The sequence below is a fragment of the Kogia breviceps genome, chromosome 3 (assembly GCF_026419965.1).
Source record: "Kogia breviceps isolate mKogBre1 chromosome 3, mKogBre1 haplotype 1, whole genome shotgun sequence".
NCBI lineage: Eukaryota > Metazoa > Chordata > Mammalia > Artiodactyla > Physeteridae > Kogia > Kogia breviceps.
The window spans coordinates 51,013,872-51,027,210 of NC_081312.1; the positions used below are offsets into that span (position 1 = coordinate 51,013,872).

A 13,339-nucleotide genomic window follows, 5' to 3' on the forward strand; every position below is an offset into this window, starting at 1 on the left:
GTTAATATTCTTTTTTTAATGAGTTGGGAGATAAGCAAATAAACCACAATAGGAAATTAACAGATTTATTATGATAGCACAAGACACTTGTTACATTTCTTGTAATGTTCCCTGATTGCCATGTATAATTGTTAATCTAAGTACAGTGCTTAGAATCTAGGCACTGTATACAGACTTCTATGACAGTTCTAACACACTGTTTTAGTCACTTATGTGCCTGTCCCTCTTAAAAGTTTCTAGAACAGTCCTTGACTTGCAGTTGACATTCACTGTTGAGTTGAAATAGCTGGTTCCTTTATCATCTGTGGAGTCAGATGCTGAAAACCCTTGACATAATTTCCAAACTATAATTTAGTAGTGATAATTTGAGGAATTTTTTCAGTTCTGGATCAAACAAGTTGATGTGTTTTTTTTTCTTTTTTTGTTGTTTGTTTATTTATTTATTTATTTATTTATTTATTTATTTATGCTGTGTTTGGTCTTCGTTTCTGTGCGAAGGCTTTCTCTAGTTGTGGCTAGTGGGGGCCACTCTTCATCACGGTGCGCAGGCCTCTCACTATCGCGGCCTCTCTTGTTGCGGAGCACAGGCTCCAGACGCGCAGGCTCAGTAGTTGTGGCTCAGGGGACTAGTTGCTCCGCGGCATGTGGGGTCTTCCCAGACCAGGTCTCGAACCCATGTCCCCTGCATTAGCAGGCAGATTCTCAACCACTGAGCCACCAGGGAAGCCCTGTTTTTTTCTTTTTTGAGAGAGAAAAAATTTTCATGATATAGCGAAATAATTTGGTTTTACTGCTACTTAGTTTCTCCTAAAAATAATTTTTTTCTTAGAATATTTGTGAAATCATATTATAGTTAACCACAGAAATGTAGCCAAAGTAGGTAAGGTTTAACCCTGTTTCAACATGTGCTCAAATACAGTTGTTTTATTTAAAATTACAATGTTGGTGATGTAGGGGAGAAACACCCATTATCACACAGAGTTGGTCAGAATAAAAAATGGTAAAAACTTTTTTCTTAAGACCTCAACTGCATATATCAGCAATTCCATTTCTAGGACTTTATCCTACAGGTATATTTGGGTTTATGCATAAAACTGGGGACAGCTATTTTTACTGTAGTTTTTATAAAATTGCAAAATAAATAGCTTAAATGTGTATCTATTTAAAAGTTATTCAGAACTTTTCTAATTTATATTAAATTTCAAAGCCATAGAGGAAGGGATTAGTTAAAAATTATAAATATGTGTTTATTACTAATTGAAAAAAAGGGGTAGAATAGTGTTCATTGTATTCTACTATTTGTGTATTTTTAAAACATCAACCCCCCACACAAGCTTTTATATGATTAGACAAACTTTATAAGGATATACTGTTGCTTCTGGAGAGCAGAAATAGAGTGTGAGACAGACTTATTTTTCACCGTGTCCCCTTTTAAATTTGGAACAATATGCATGTATTGACCTATTTTTAAAATTAACTAAAACTAAATAGTAAGAAATATACAATAACTTAGGTTTCTAAAATGTTTAATTTTATATTTTCTTTTTTCAGCAAACTCCAAGGTTTTTGAGATTCTTAAAGACCATCTGAAGAAACAGAATTCATCAATTTTCTGCTTAATTTTAATTTTATGTAATTTTGATATTAAGTTAAAATAAAATTATGGTAAACTTTAGGATGTTCTGCTTAAATTTCTATTTTATGAAATTTTGATATTAAAGTAAACACGATGGGGACTTCCCTGGTGGTGCAGTGGTTAAGACTCCATGCTGCCAGTGCAGGGGGCCTGGGTTCATTCAATCCCTGGTCAGGGAACTAGATCCCGCACACGGCAACTAAACGCACACCGCCGTGAAGATCCTGCACGCGGTAACGAAGATCCCACATGCCGCAACTAAGACCCGGCACAGCCAAGTAAGTAAGTAAATATTTTTAAAATAAATAAAATAAAATAAAACATGATGGTTTACTTTATGAATTTTTATAGGAAAAATATTTTCTGCATAATCTTTTATGAAAAATATGAAAATGTGTAAAAATATATAATCCAAGTATACATTTGTGTTTAAAAATTTAAGTTTCATTATCTCTGTACTAGTTACACGCTAATGTTCACCATAAGAGTCTTAATAGTATATTCAAAAATTGCAAATTGTTTAAATTTCAAGTCACAGAATCTATTCTAATGATAGTGAAAACCTTTGTTTCAGGATATTACTATGATATTCATTACATAATTAACTTTTGGCACTGAAAATTTAAAAACACACTGTCCTCATAGTTTTTACATTTAAAAGGAATAATATTCACTTTGAAGCAAACTGTTTTGTTATTTTGGGTATAATAACTCAACCCCATGCCCTTATCTATTAATTTATGGGGGGGGGGACTATGGTGATGGCCCAGAAATGAATCTGAATGACAGGAAGTTGTTAAGCATACAAAGAGTATTTCAAATGTAGGAATAATCTTAATATTACAGAAAGACTGGAATGGAAGATATTTCTTTCAAAGCTTTTTGGGGAAGAGATACTGATAAAAAAATTAACATGACACCAAAAGAAAATTCCTCAAGAAATTTAATCTGAATGTTGTGATAAGTGAATTCTGGTTAAGGATGAAGTGGCAATTTGAGATGTGGTTTAAGGATGTAAAATTTCAGAGTATTAGAAGAGGTCTGATGTTAGAAGAGCAAGATTGAGCTTTAATTTCAAGAATAGCCTGGAAATTTTGACTAAAGGTGAAATCAAGGCATAAGTTCAAAAGCTACTAGATTACTTGGGAAAATTTACAATTTGGGCCTTGTAAGTGAAATAGAAACTGCAAGGTTGTTGGTCCAGTTACAAGAACCATAGAGCTACATATGAAAGATTTCTTTAGGAACACATTTAATGCCTAAAAAGATAGGGTATGTTTACGGGTTAGCAAGGTGACGTAAGATGAAGCAGAGCAGTTAACTATGTACGAGCCAATAAGTTGCCAGAATCAGGCAATAATTATTAGAATAAGACAGGAACTAGAATCAGGTGGAGGTGGACATTGTCTGGAAATGAAAAGGAAGCAGAGGTCTGAAAAATGGGCTAGCAGAGGAACAGCACTGCAAGGGTATCCAGGGCTAATACTCTGGGGAACAGAGAGGTGGTGTGCTCCCCAACTTGGTGTTTAATCAGCTGAAGCACGGCTCACCGCACCGCAGGAATCTGGGTATGAGACACCGTCATGTGACATTATGCCTTAGGGGCCAGGTAGATCACACAAGATGGGAGTAGGTTGAGATTTCTCTGCTATGAGAAAAGCCAACACTTGGTCTCAGTGTGGGGAAACCACAGGAAGTGCCAGTGCATGTGATGAGGTAGGAGAGAAACCTGGATGGTGTCTCAACATTGAGGTAATGCCAACATTGTGTTAAATGTTGCTGAGAGTTTCAACAAAATGGGAACAGAAAAATGATCACTGGATTTAACAACTACCAATTAATAACTACCCCAATCAATAAATATTCTTCTATAATATCTATTTGAATGCCTGCACAGAATCCCATTGCATGGCTGTACCAAAATCTGCTCAACCAGTCCCACTGTTGAATTATTAGCTTCTTCCCAAACTTTTAGAATCATAATGTTTCTTGAGAATGCTCTCAAAGTTGGAATTGCTGGACCAAAACAAGTATGCACGTTCTAAAGGCTTTTTATACAGCTACCAAACTACTCTCTAGAAAGGTTTTATTAATGTAATTCTACCACCCCAAGGAAATAGAGTAATTGTTTTTTTAAAAAAGCCTTTTCCATTTTGATAGGTGATATGTAGTATATTTGCATTTTTATTATTAACGAAGTCATGTTTACTGATCATTGGTTATTTATGAATAGCCTGCCCATAATATCTCTTGCACCAAATGAGAGTTGTAAACAGGGCAAATTGGTGAAATATCTAGGAGACGGAAATGCTGGTTTAGCGAAGTGAATAAAGCATATAAAGTTGTTAGAATCACAGCTTGTGAATGTATTAGCTTTGTAACTTTCGTCAGGTAACTTCTCAGGTCCCATCTTTTCATCTGTGGAATGGGAATTAGGTCTACCTTGAAGTGTTGTGAATAATGGATAACGTACATCATGCTGTTAATTATGACAATTATTCAGATGGTTATTTTGCAGAGGTAACCGCACCATGGCACAGGAATCTAAAAAATGCATAATGTTGGTCTGAAGAAACTAAGGTTATTTCTGATATTTACGTCAACCCTATTCCTGCCTCTCCTCCCGGGTGTTGGTGGTGTCACTATGGCAACGAGCGCACGCTGCCCGAGGCTCAATTCTCTGGCGGTTACAGACCTCCGCCGCCTCACTCTCCGCAGACCAGCGACTCTACGACGCGTGCCTCCCACTTGGTCTCAGATTCATCTCCCTAGGACCCTGGGCAAGGAGCCGAGGGGCAGCATGGCCAAGGCGGCAGCCTCTTCGCCGCTGGAAGACTTGGACCTGAGCGGGGAGGAGGTCCAGCAGCTCACCTCCGCCTTCCAGGACCCGGAGTTCCGGCGAATGTTCTCCGAGTACGCCGAGGAGATTACGGACCCCGAGAACCGGCGGCGCTACGAGGAGGAGATCACGGCCCTGGAGCGTGAGCGCGGAGTGGAGGTGCGGTTCGTGCACCCGGAACCGGGCTACGTGTTGCGCACCAGCCTGGATGGGACTCGGCGCTGCTTCGTGAACGTGTGCAGCAACGCGCTGGTGTGCGCGCCCAGCAGCCGGCCCGGCTCCAGGGGCGCGGCATCCGGCAGCCAGTGGTCCCTGCCCTACAGCCTGACGCCGGGCCGCGAGTACGCTCGGGGCCGCGGAAGCCGCTACACTGTCTACGACGTGGTCTTCCACCCAGACGCGCTCGCGCTGGCCCGACGCCATGAGCGCTTCCGCCAGATGCTGGACGCCACGGCCCTGGAGGCCGTGGAGAAGCAGTTCGGAGTGAAGCTGGACCGCAGGAATGCCAAGATCCTGAAGGTCAAGTACAAGGGGACCCCGGAGGCCGCCGTGCTACGCACGCCCCTGCCCGGGGGCTCCCCGGCCCGGCCAGAGGGGGAGCCGGAGAGCCCTCTCCCCGATTTCCCCTACCCCTACCGGTACCCGGAGGCCGCCGGGAGCGCTGCGATCCCAAGGCCCCAGGCGCCCTCCCCTCCGGAGGCCGTCCTGCAGCCCGCCCCCACCGAGCCTAGCTACAGCGTGGTGCAGCGCCACCACGTGGACCTCCAGGATTACCGCTGCTCTCGGGACTCGGCCCCCAGTACTGTGCCCCAGGAGCTGGTGGTCACCATCGAGCTTCCGCTGCTGCGCTCGGCCGAGCAGGCGGCGCTGGAGGTGACGGGAAAGCTGCTGTGCCTCGACTCGAGGAAACCCGACTACCGGCTGCGGCTCTCGCTCCCGTACCCGGTGGATGACAGCTGCGGCAAGGCGCAATTCAACAAGGCCCGGCGGCAGCTGCTGGTCACACTACCTGTGGCGCTGACCGCCACGCACCCGGAGCCCGCCGCGACCCCGGAAGAGGACGCCGACCGGCCCGGAACTGACGGCGCGCCCTGCGCTTCCGCTCACCAGGGGCAGGCGGGCCCGGCGGGGGTTGGTGGGGCGGACGGAGGCTCGGATCCCAGCAGAGCCTGGACTGCCGACGCCGGGATCACTACCCCGGACGCCGCCGGGGAGGAGCGCGTCTCAGAACCCGAGGAGCGGGATTTCAGCGGGCAAGAGAGATCAACAACAGGCATCCGGGAGGAGCTGCCTCCCGGAACTGGGAACTCACCTGGGGACGGTGGCGGAGGCGCTCCTAGTACTTCATCCGGGGACCTTGACAGGGGGTCTTCCGCAGGAAGAGTGAGCGCGCGCCGAACTCTCGGCTTGGAGGCGCTGGAGGCCCGGGAAGGCATCCGCAGGGAGCCAGCTGATCGAGCCATGGGTGGTCCCGGGACCGACCGCGGGGAACCTCTGTGTCCGCCTTTGCAATGTAATCAGGATGAAGAATCCCTGACTCTGCTCATTCAAGTGCCTTGGATCCAGCCTCAAAGTCTTCAAGGGGAAGTGACCCCCCTCTGGTACAAGTTGTCCTTCTCCACCCAAGACTTAGTTTATTATTCCTTCTTTTTGCAATTTACTCCAGAGAATAAGTTGAATACCAAAGAACCAGTGGTTAGCATTTCTTCAAACAATGCAGTGATAGAACTGGCCAAATCTCCAGAGTGCCGTGGACAGTGGAGAGAGTGGTATTATGGTTTAAACAACGATTCTTTGGAGGTAACAGTTCTTTCTAGAGTCCTAATATTTGAAATATTCTGTTCCACTTGCTATCACAGGCACACTCGCAGTTTATCCTAAACAAAGGATTTTACATTATAACTTCTTTCCTGATGACTTGAAATTGATGCACTTGATGAAAGATGTTAAGTACACGTTAAACGCATATTGAAAAAAACGAAAAAAACTTAACGCATCCTCTCTGGTGGGTGGGTTTCAAATCTTCACAGTTGCCCTTGAGAAGGGCTGTAACTTGAGTCATATTCTCAAAGGGGTTGTGACACAAATAGGTTTAAGAGGCATTCTATTATGGCCATATTTTAAGTTGGCAAATAGCTTTTTCCAACCTTAGAAAGTAAATAATAGTTTACTTCCGGAGAGCAAAAGTAACTCAGCCTGTGCCACACAGTTCTTTTGTAGGAAAACCAACTCGCAGGTGTGAATCTAAATCCCTTGCCCTCTCGGCCATATGGTACTGCTTAATTTCAGTCCCTGGTATTTGTGGGGTTGTCTTCTGGTGGGCGTTATATTACATTGAAATTACCTCTTTTTGCATCTGTTTTAGTCTGTTCCCTGCTAGGATTTGGCACAATGGCTGGCATTTAACAAAGTGTAATATAAGCGTTTGTTGGTACCAACATCACATCAGCTACATCTCTTTTGGGCAAAAACTGGGGCTGTGCATTATCAGGTTTACGTAGGAATATCATTGTGTAGTTGCTACTATACCTTTCAGATTATTGAGGATCTTGAGATTCAGTATTCCAGTACTATTGGCAAATACTGGAAAAAAAAAGTTTGACGTTCTATAGAACTTTTAAAACTCAAAAGTGAACAATTGGTATTTTTGATTGAGGTTTGTATCAATGTTACATGTAAATTGTTTTTAGCTCTTTTAAGATATTCAAGGGTTAAATTCCCAAATTCACAACACTAGTTGCACAGATTATATACTAAAAATTAAGTTTGGGGCCTTGGGCTTTAACCTGCCAGGAAGTTTTACTTCTTCCTGTGTTTTCCTAGAAATTTGCTAATAAGTTAAATTTTTATTTTATGAGGTGTATCTTCTGTGAGAAGTGGTTAATTTGAAACCCTCCAAAAATGGTAAATAGCCAGGGCTAGGTAAGATACTTTGTGAGAATATAAAATATGAAATCGACTATCTGTTTATGTCATCAGAAGGGGGAAATTTAGGAAAGGGCAGTTGTTTTCCTGTAATTGTTTTAATAAATGTGAAAATAACTCACAATGTGGGAAAAAAGCTATATGGACAAGCATTTGAGAGAATACTAAAGAATGTATTTTCATCTGATTTTCCAGTATGCGAACATTATTTTAGCAAGAAACTAGACCAAAATGGGATCAGGGCAACTGTGTTTTATATCTTTGAAGCTGGAATGGATTTATAATTAATTAATCATCACATTTGCTGCGGCTGATGGAACTATAATGTTCAATTCTTTTCTTTACATTTTACTGGACCAGGCTGTATTTTTTTTTTTTTGCGGTACGCGGGCCTCTCACTGCTGTGGCCTCTCCCTTTGCGGAGCACAGGCTCCGGACGCGCAGGCTCAGCGGCCATGGTTCACGGGCCCAGCCGCTCCGTGGCATGTGGGATCCTCGCGGACCGGGGCACGAACCCGTGTCCCCTGCATCGGCAGGCGGACTCTCAACCACTGCGCCACCAGGGAAGCCCCTGTATTTTTTTTTTTAAGTGTTTTTGTTTTTTTAAAACTTTATTAATTAATTTATTTATTTTGGCTGTGTTGGGTCTTCGTTTCTGTGCGAGGGCTTTCTCTAGTTGTGGCAAGCGGGGGCCACTCTTCATCGGGTGCGTGAGCCTCTCACTATCGCGGCCTCTCTTGTTTTGGAGCACAGGCTCCAGACGCGCAGGCTCAGTAGTTGTGGCTCACGGGCCTAGTTGCTCCGCGGCATGTGGGATCCGGATCCTCCCAGACCAGGGCTCGAACCCTTGTCCCCTGCATTGGCAGGCAGATTCTCAACCACTGCGCCGCCAGGGAAGCACGGCTGTAAGTATTAAAGTGAATTTTTTAAAAAAATCACAGGAGTATTTTGTGGGTAAACATATAATGATTACATTAATATATACATTATATGAAAATAATTATAAAGAGAATAATTTGTGGCCGTCAAGGTCAGAATTTGATACTTTACACATAAACAAGCACAAAATATATTTCTATAAGCCTTAGATATTCACTGGGAATTTTCCTAGAGCATTAGGACCACTGAATTCAGTATCTTTTATAGTAAAATCAGTCATTAGACTGAGAAGGCAAGTTTATGCAAATCCTTTGTATTTTAATCATAACCATTTCCATTATAAATATTATTCTTCCCTGAGGTAACTAAACTATTTGGTGTATTTTTTTGCAGTTAATGTGTAAGTCTTTTGCAGAGACATGCACCTTAGAAATGCTTTTGATTTGGTGGGGTGGGGGGAGCAGAATGTTTCTACAATACAGTGTTATTCTAGATCTTCAAATAACAGCAAGGCAAAGTCCTCCAAATGTAAAGTTTTTCTTTCACCAAAGTTCACTTTTGTTTAGTAGGTGTTCACAGTTTAAATAGTGTTTAATAGAAGAGAACTTGAAACTTGTCTCTTTCTGATCCCCCCACCCGATTTGGACCAAATAATGAATTGTGTTTATTTGTAATTAATTTGTTTACATTAAAGTACAGAGGAAAATACTTTTATTTGGAGCAACGGTGAACTGATTTTAAGAATTTTAAATATGGTTGTTCCTTCAAAGCCCTAACTATGTACCTATATTCACTTGACGTATTTGAATATGAACAAATTGCTTTGTGTTTGGGATTCCGGTGGAAATGATTTTTGCGTATCCTATAGTTTGGAAATCTACCTCATTCCTTTTTTTCTTTTTAATTTTATTTAAATATAGTTGATTTACAGTGTTGTGTTTATTTTTTAAAAAAAATTTTATTGAAGTATAGTTGATTTACAGTGTTTCCTCATTCTTATATAAAGCTATATGCTAGTGTTGCAGTGATTATCACAGTGCTTAAAAATGGAATGTACTTCTGTTATACAAAATATTACACTTGGCTCTTACCTAGCCAAGAACTAAAAGGCAAACTGGTCACACAAAATTTAAATAGATTCTGTGTATCTTTCGCTGACTCATTAGGAAGTGTTCTAAAATTAAATTGCATTTTCTAGCTTGGACTGCATTTATAACTCTAGAGGTGATGTTATTCTTACAAAATAGAGGGGGAAAAAAAGGAAGATAATTTGTAAGTAAGATTACCTGGAGGGAAAACATACCTAAGATTTAATAGAGACCTAGAAAAGGAACTAAGACTTTTCTTTTAGGGCCTTTTCCTATATATGTATGTACTCTTGCTGTTCTTATTGCTCTGTACAATAACTCAGTTTTCTTTTGCCAAAACAGCGTAGGAATGGGCTTCCCTGGTGGCGCAGTGGTTGAGAGTCCGCCTACCCATGCAGGGGACGCGGGTTCGTGCCCCGGTCCAAGAGGATCCCACATGCCATGGAGCGGCTGGGCCCGTGAGCCATGGCCGCTAGGCCTGCGCGTCTGGAGCCTGTGCTCCGCAGCAGGAGAGGCCACAGCAGTGAGAGGCCCGCGTAACACACAAAAAAACAAAACAAAAAAACAGCATAGGAATAACATTAAAAGTGCAATTCTGAACTGTGTGAGAACTTTTATGAGCTGTTTTTAGATAGAACTCTGTCAAGTATGACCAATAAAGTAGAATATTTTTTCTCTTTTTATTTTAGGAAAGGTTATTTGTCAGTGAAGAAAACGTTAATGAGTTTCTTGAAGAGGTCCTGAGCCCTCCATTCAAACAGACAATGCCCCTAACCCCACCATTAATTGAAGTTCTTCAGGTTACTGATAGTAAGATTGAAATACATGCAAAGGTAAGGATTTTGGAGGGCTCTATAGAGTAGTGATTTGGGACAAGGTTGAAGCCTAACAAATAACTTAATTCTTGATTTCTTTATATCATAACTTTAAACTAAGTGGACATGATGGCTGGGAAGAGTGATGTTAAGAGGAATAAAGGCTTTTTTATATGTATTTTACTATTAAACATCTGCAGTTCATTTTCACTTATGTTATCTCCTTTAATCCCAAAATAACTGTCCAGTGAGGAATGGAGAGAAACTAACATTTGGGAATTCTGAGTATTAGTCCAGGGACAAACAGCTTTTTTTTGACTCTCAAACCATGGGAACTATGTCATCCAGTTTGTTCATTCTTTCTAGTTGAACTTAAGTTTGGTTATTTTTATAGTCTTCAGTATTGGACACAAATGAGTGATTAGCACAATTGACTTGTAATGTGAATTCAGGGGAAAGAGGCTCTAAAGAATCACAGAAATACAAGAAAATTCAAGAAATTCAAGAATGCCCTTATAAGGATGACTGCTAATGGGTTTTATAGGCCATGTTAAAAGGTTTGTAGGCCAGGATTATTTTATCCTGAAAGAGATGAAGGGTCAATGAAAGTATTTAATCAGAGAATCAATGCCAGGTTTGCATGATTAAAATATGACTGGCAGCATTTGGAGAATGACTTTGAGGGGGAAGCCAGAGGGCCTATCTGTAAGTCTAGTGGGTTATTCCTTCACAACTTAAAAAAGTTTCCAGCAGGTACAATTTACTTTTCTATTTGTTTCAAAGAATTATTAATTTGCTGTTTCTCTTAACATAGTTGCAAGAATGTAGTAACTCTGAGCAGCTTCATGAGAAGGAAGAAAGAGTCAATGAAGGAAGTCATCTAACTGAAAAAGAAAGTCTAGGACATGCTACTACCTCAGCTGATTCCAATTCATCTGTAGCAGTCAAAGTACTAGAAACAGACAGTTGTGGTTCAGTTGCATGCTTTCAACAAGAGGCCCTTGATGTTTCTCAAAAGCCATTTGCAAAGTCTCAGCAACCTGAGTCAAAAATGGAACCTGAATTTATAAAAGACAAAAGTGCTGTTCACTCAAATGATGAAAAAGATAATTTAAAAGAACCAGTAATAACTGAAGAGAAAGAATTAGATGGAGATCACCCATCTTCATTACTGAACAAAACTGAAGTTCACAATACGCCTGGTTTTGACAACATAAAGGAAACCAATATGCAGGATGGTAGTGTGCAGATTATTAAAGATCATGTGACTCATTGCTCATTCAGTTTTCAGAATTCTTTGCTTTATGACTTGGATTAATTCTGTATCATCTTAAAATTTAAAGGTTGAGTAAAAACTTATGGACTAAAAATAGATTCTCTGTTTACTATCTTAAAACCAAAGGTATTCAAGAAAGTATAAAATTAAAATTTGCAATTTTTATTCTCATGGGGAAACTGAAACTATTTTTTTGCATGTAGAGTTTATACAAAGCTTCCTTAATTATGTAAATAAGTTTTGTGATTCCTCTGATGTATATTTTTTCTAATAGTTAGACATTTAGTTTTAATACAACCTATTTATATTTACTTCTGTGTTGTTTTTGGCTTTTGTTTGCCATTACTTTAATAAAGTTTCAAAATAAATATTCATTAAGTTGTGTCTGTCACAAAGAGTATTTCTAAAGAATGCAATTAACTAGAAGCACACTAGAGTGCATGTGTTGGCGGGAGGAGAATCTCAAAACTACTCATTTATAAGTCTCACTAAATAGGATGTACTTATACTTGTCATAGAGATTGAGAGGAAAGAACTTTACTAACCAACATTAAACGATCCAAACAATACAAATACACTGAAATTTAGTATTTTTGCTTCAACTCTATTTTAGTCTTTTCATATGTAAGTCACCATGTATATATATATATGTATATATATATATAAATAACAGGTTATTTGTTAATGACCTTGAAAATTCAAAAATTTAAAATAATTTTTTGTAAATTATTAAAACATCCCTTGGTTTTATAGAATTTACAAATTTTAGAACAGGACAATTAATCTAAGAATTTGCTCCAACAGGAAAATTGTCTTCATTATATTATTACATGAAAACAACAAAAGTTAGAGTTTTCTAATCAATTTCTTTTATAACACCTAAAAGAGGACAGCAGATAATTTATCTAACAGTGGCTAAGTTATGAATTTTGTGGAATAATATTTTTATTTGAGGCCAGGAGAAAATCCCAGCAGATTTTTTTTTTCCTCACAAAAAATTTTAGGACAACATGAAAGACAATATAGAAAGGAAAATATTTGTTGATCTAATCACTGACCCCAAAGCCTTGAGCTGATCTATTTCTGTTCCAAAAATAGCTACTAATTCAAACCTCTGGCCTTACCTTAGTCCTGGAAACTACTTCATTTCTTTAGTCCTTTGAACTAGGGAGGTCAGGTCAGAGCACCAAAAACTGGTATGAAGCCTAGCAGTTCATTCTGATTTACATTTATAACCCCAGTAAAACCTGGAACCAGAGGGCTGAGGGCAGTATAAAGGTAGCTCATAAAGCAAAAAAACTATTTGCTCCATTGTAGATGACCATATACATTTTTCAACCATAACAGGAATCTTAATTTGATGGAATAACAGTTTTGAGACTGTCCATTAGCTACACAGTTTTCTCAGATTGAAATGACTATTGCAGTACCTACACAGAAAGTAGTCTATATTTGTGGTTGAATACAATTATATACTGTTAAGGGAAACTTTCATGTTAAATATGGAGTAAATTTTAAGCCTGCTTCCTATTATTTACTGTGTCTGTCCTTTTTAAAAGTATGATTTCTGTTAAAATAAAGCTGGCACTAGAACATGTTTCACTTTGGCAGGACTAAACTTTGTATCATTTCTGGCTGTACTTCTCTTACACAGCAGCTTTTTACTGCTCATTATCTATGCTTGGCTAATCTGAAAGCCAGTTTCTTCCAAAGGGATGCACTGTCAAGAGCTGGGTTTTCTTTATTTCAAACTCAGTTATACAATGTACGGATAATACGTAATGCTAACTTTAAACCTTGTAGAATGTCTTTACTGGATTTTGGTGTAAAAATTTATTCTGCAAAATGATTAGGAATCTTTTTATGCAAAAATGAGTATTT

General features: G+C 40.0%; 2 protein-coding genes across 2 annotated transcripts in view; both read left to right on the forward strand.

Moving 5' to 3' along the window:
- The window catches only part of POLE2 (DNA polymerase epsilon 2, accessory subunit), a 29,675-nt gene extending 28,001 nt beyond the window's left edge, over positions 1-1,674 (forward strand). Inside the window, exon 19 of the mRNA XM_059057122.2 lies at positions 1,552-1,674. Within this exon, the coding sequence (XP_058913105.1) occupies positions 1,552-1,570 (19 nt within the window). The 3' untranslated portion in view covers positions 1,571-1,674. The remainder of the gene's footprint in view (positions 1-1,551) is intronic.
- Positions 1,675-3,797: 2,123 nt separating this feature from the next.
- Positions 3,798-13,055, forward strand: DNAAF2 (dynein axonemal assembly factor 2). The gene is made up of 3 exons (XM_059057083.2): positions 3,798-6,275; positions 10,057-10,200; positions 10,997-13,055. The coding sequence occupies exons 1-3, from the start codon at positions 4,188-4,190 to the stop codon at positions 11,498-11,500; spliced, it is 2,736 nt and encodes a 911-aa protein (XP_058913066.1). The 5' UTR covers positions 3,798-4,187; the 3' UTR covers positions 11,501-13,055.
- The last annotated feature ends 284 nt before the right edge of the window (positions 13,056-13,339 follow it).

Coding starts and splice junctions, on each gene's coding strand:
- DNAAF2 (XM_059057083.2), top strand. CDS start 4,188: ATGCATAATGTTGGTCTGAAGAAACTAAGGTTATTTCTGATATTTACG. Junction 6,276..10,056: donor TAAACAACGATTCTTTGGAG/GTAACAGTTCTT, acceptor TTTTTATTTTAG/GAAAGGTTATTTGTCAGTGA. Junction 10,201..10,996: donor AGATTGAAATACATGCAAAG/GTAAGGATTTTG, acceptor CTCTTAACATAG/TTGCAAGAATGTAGTAACTC.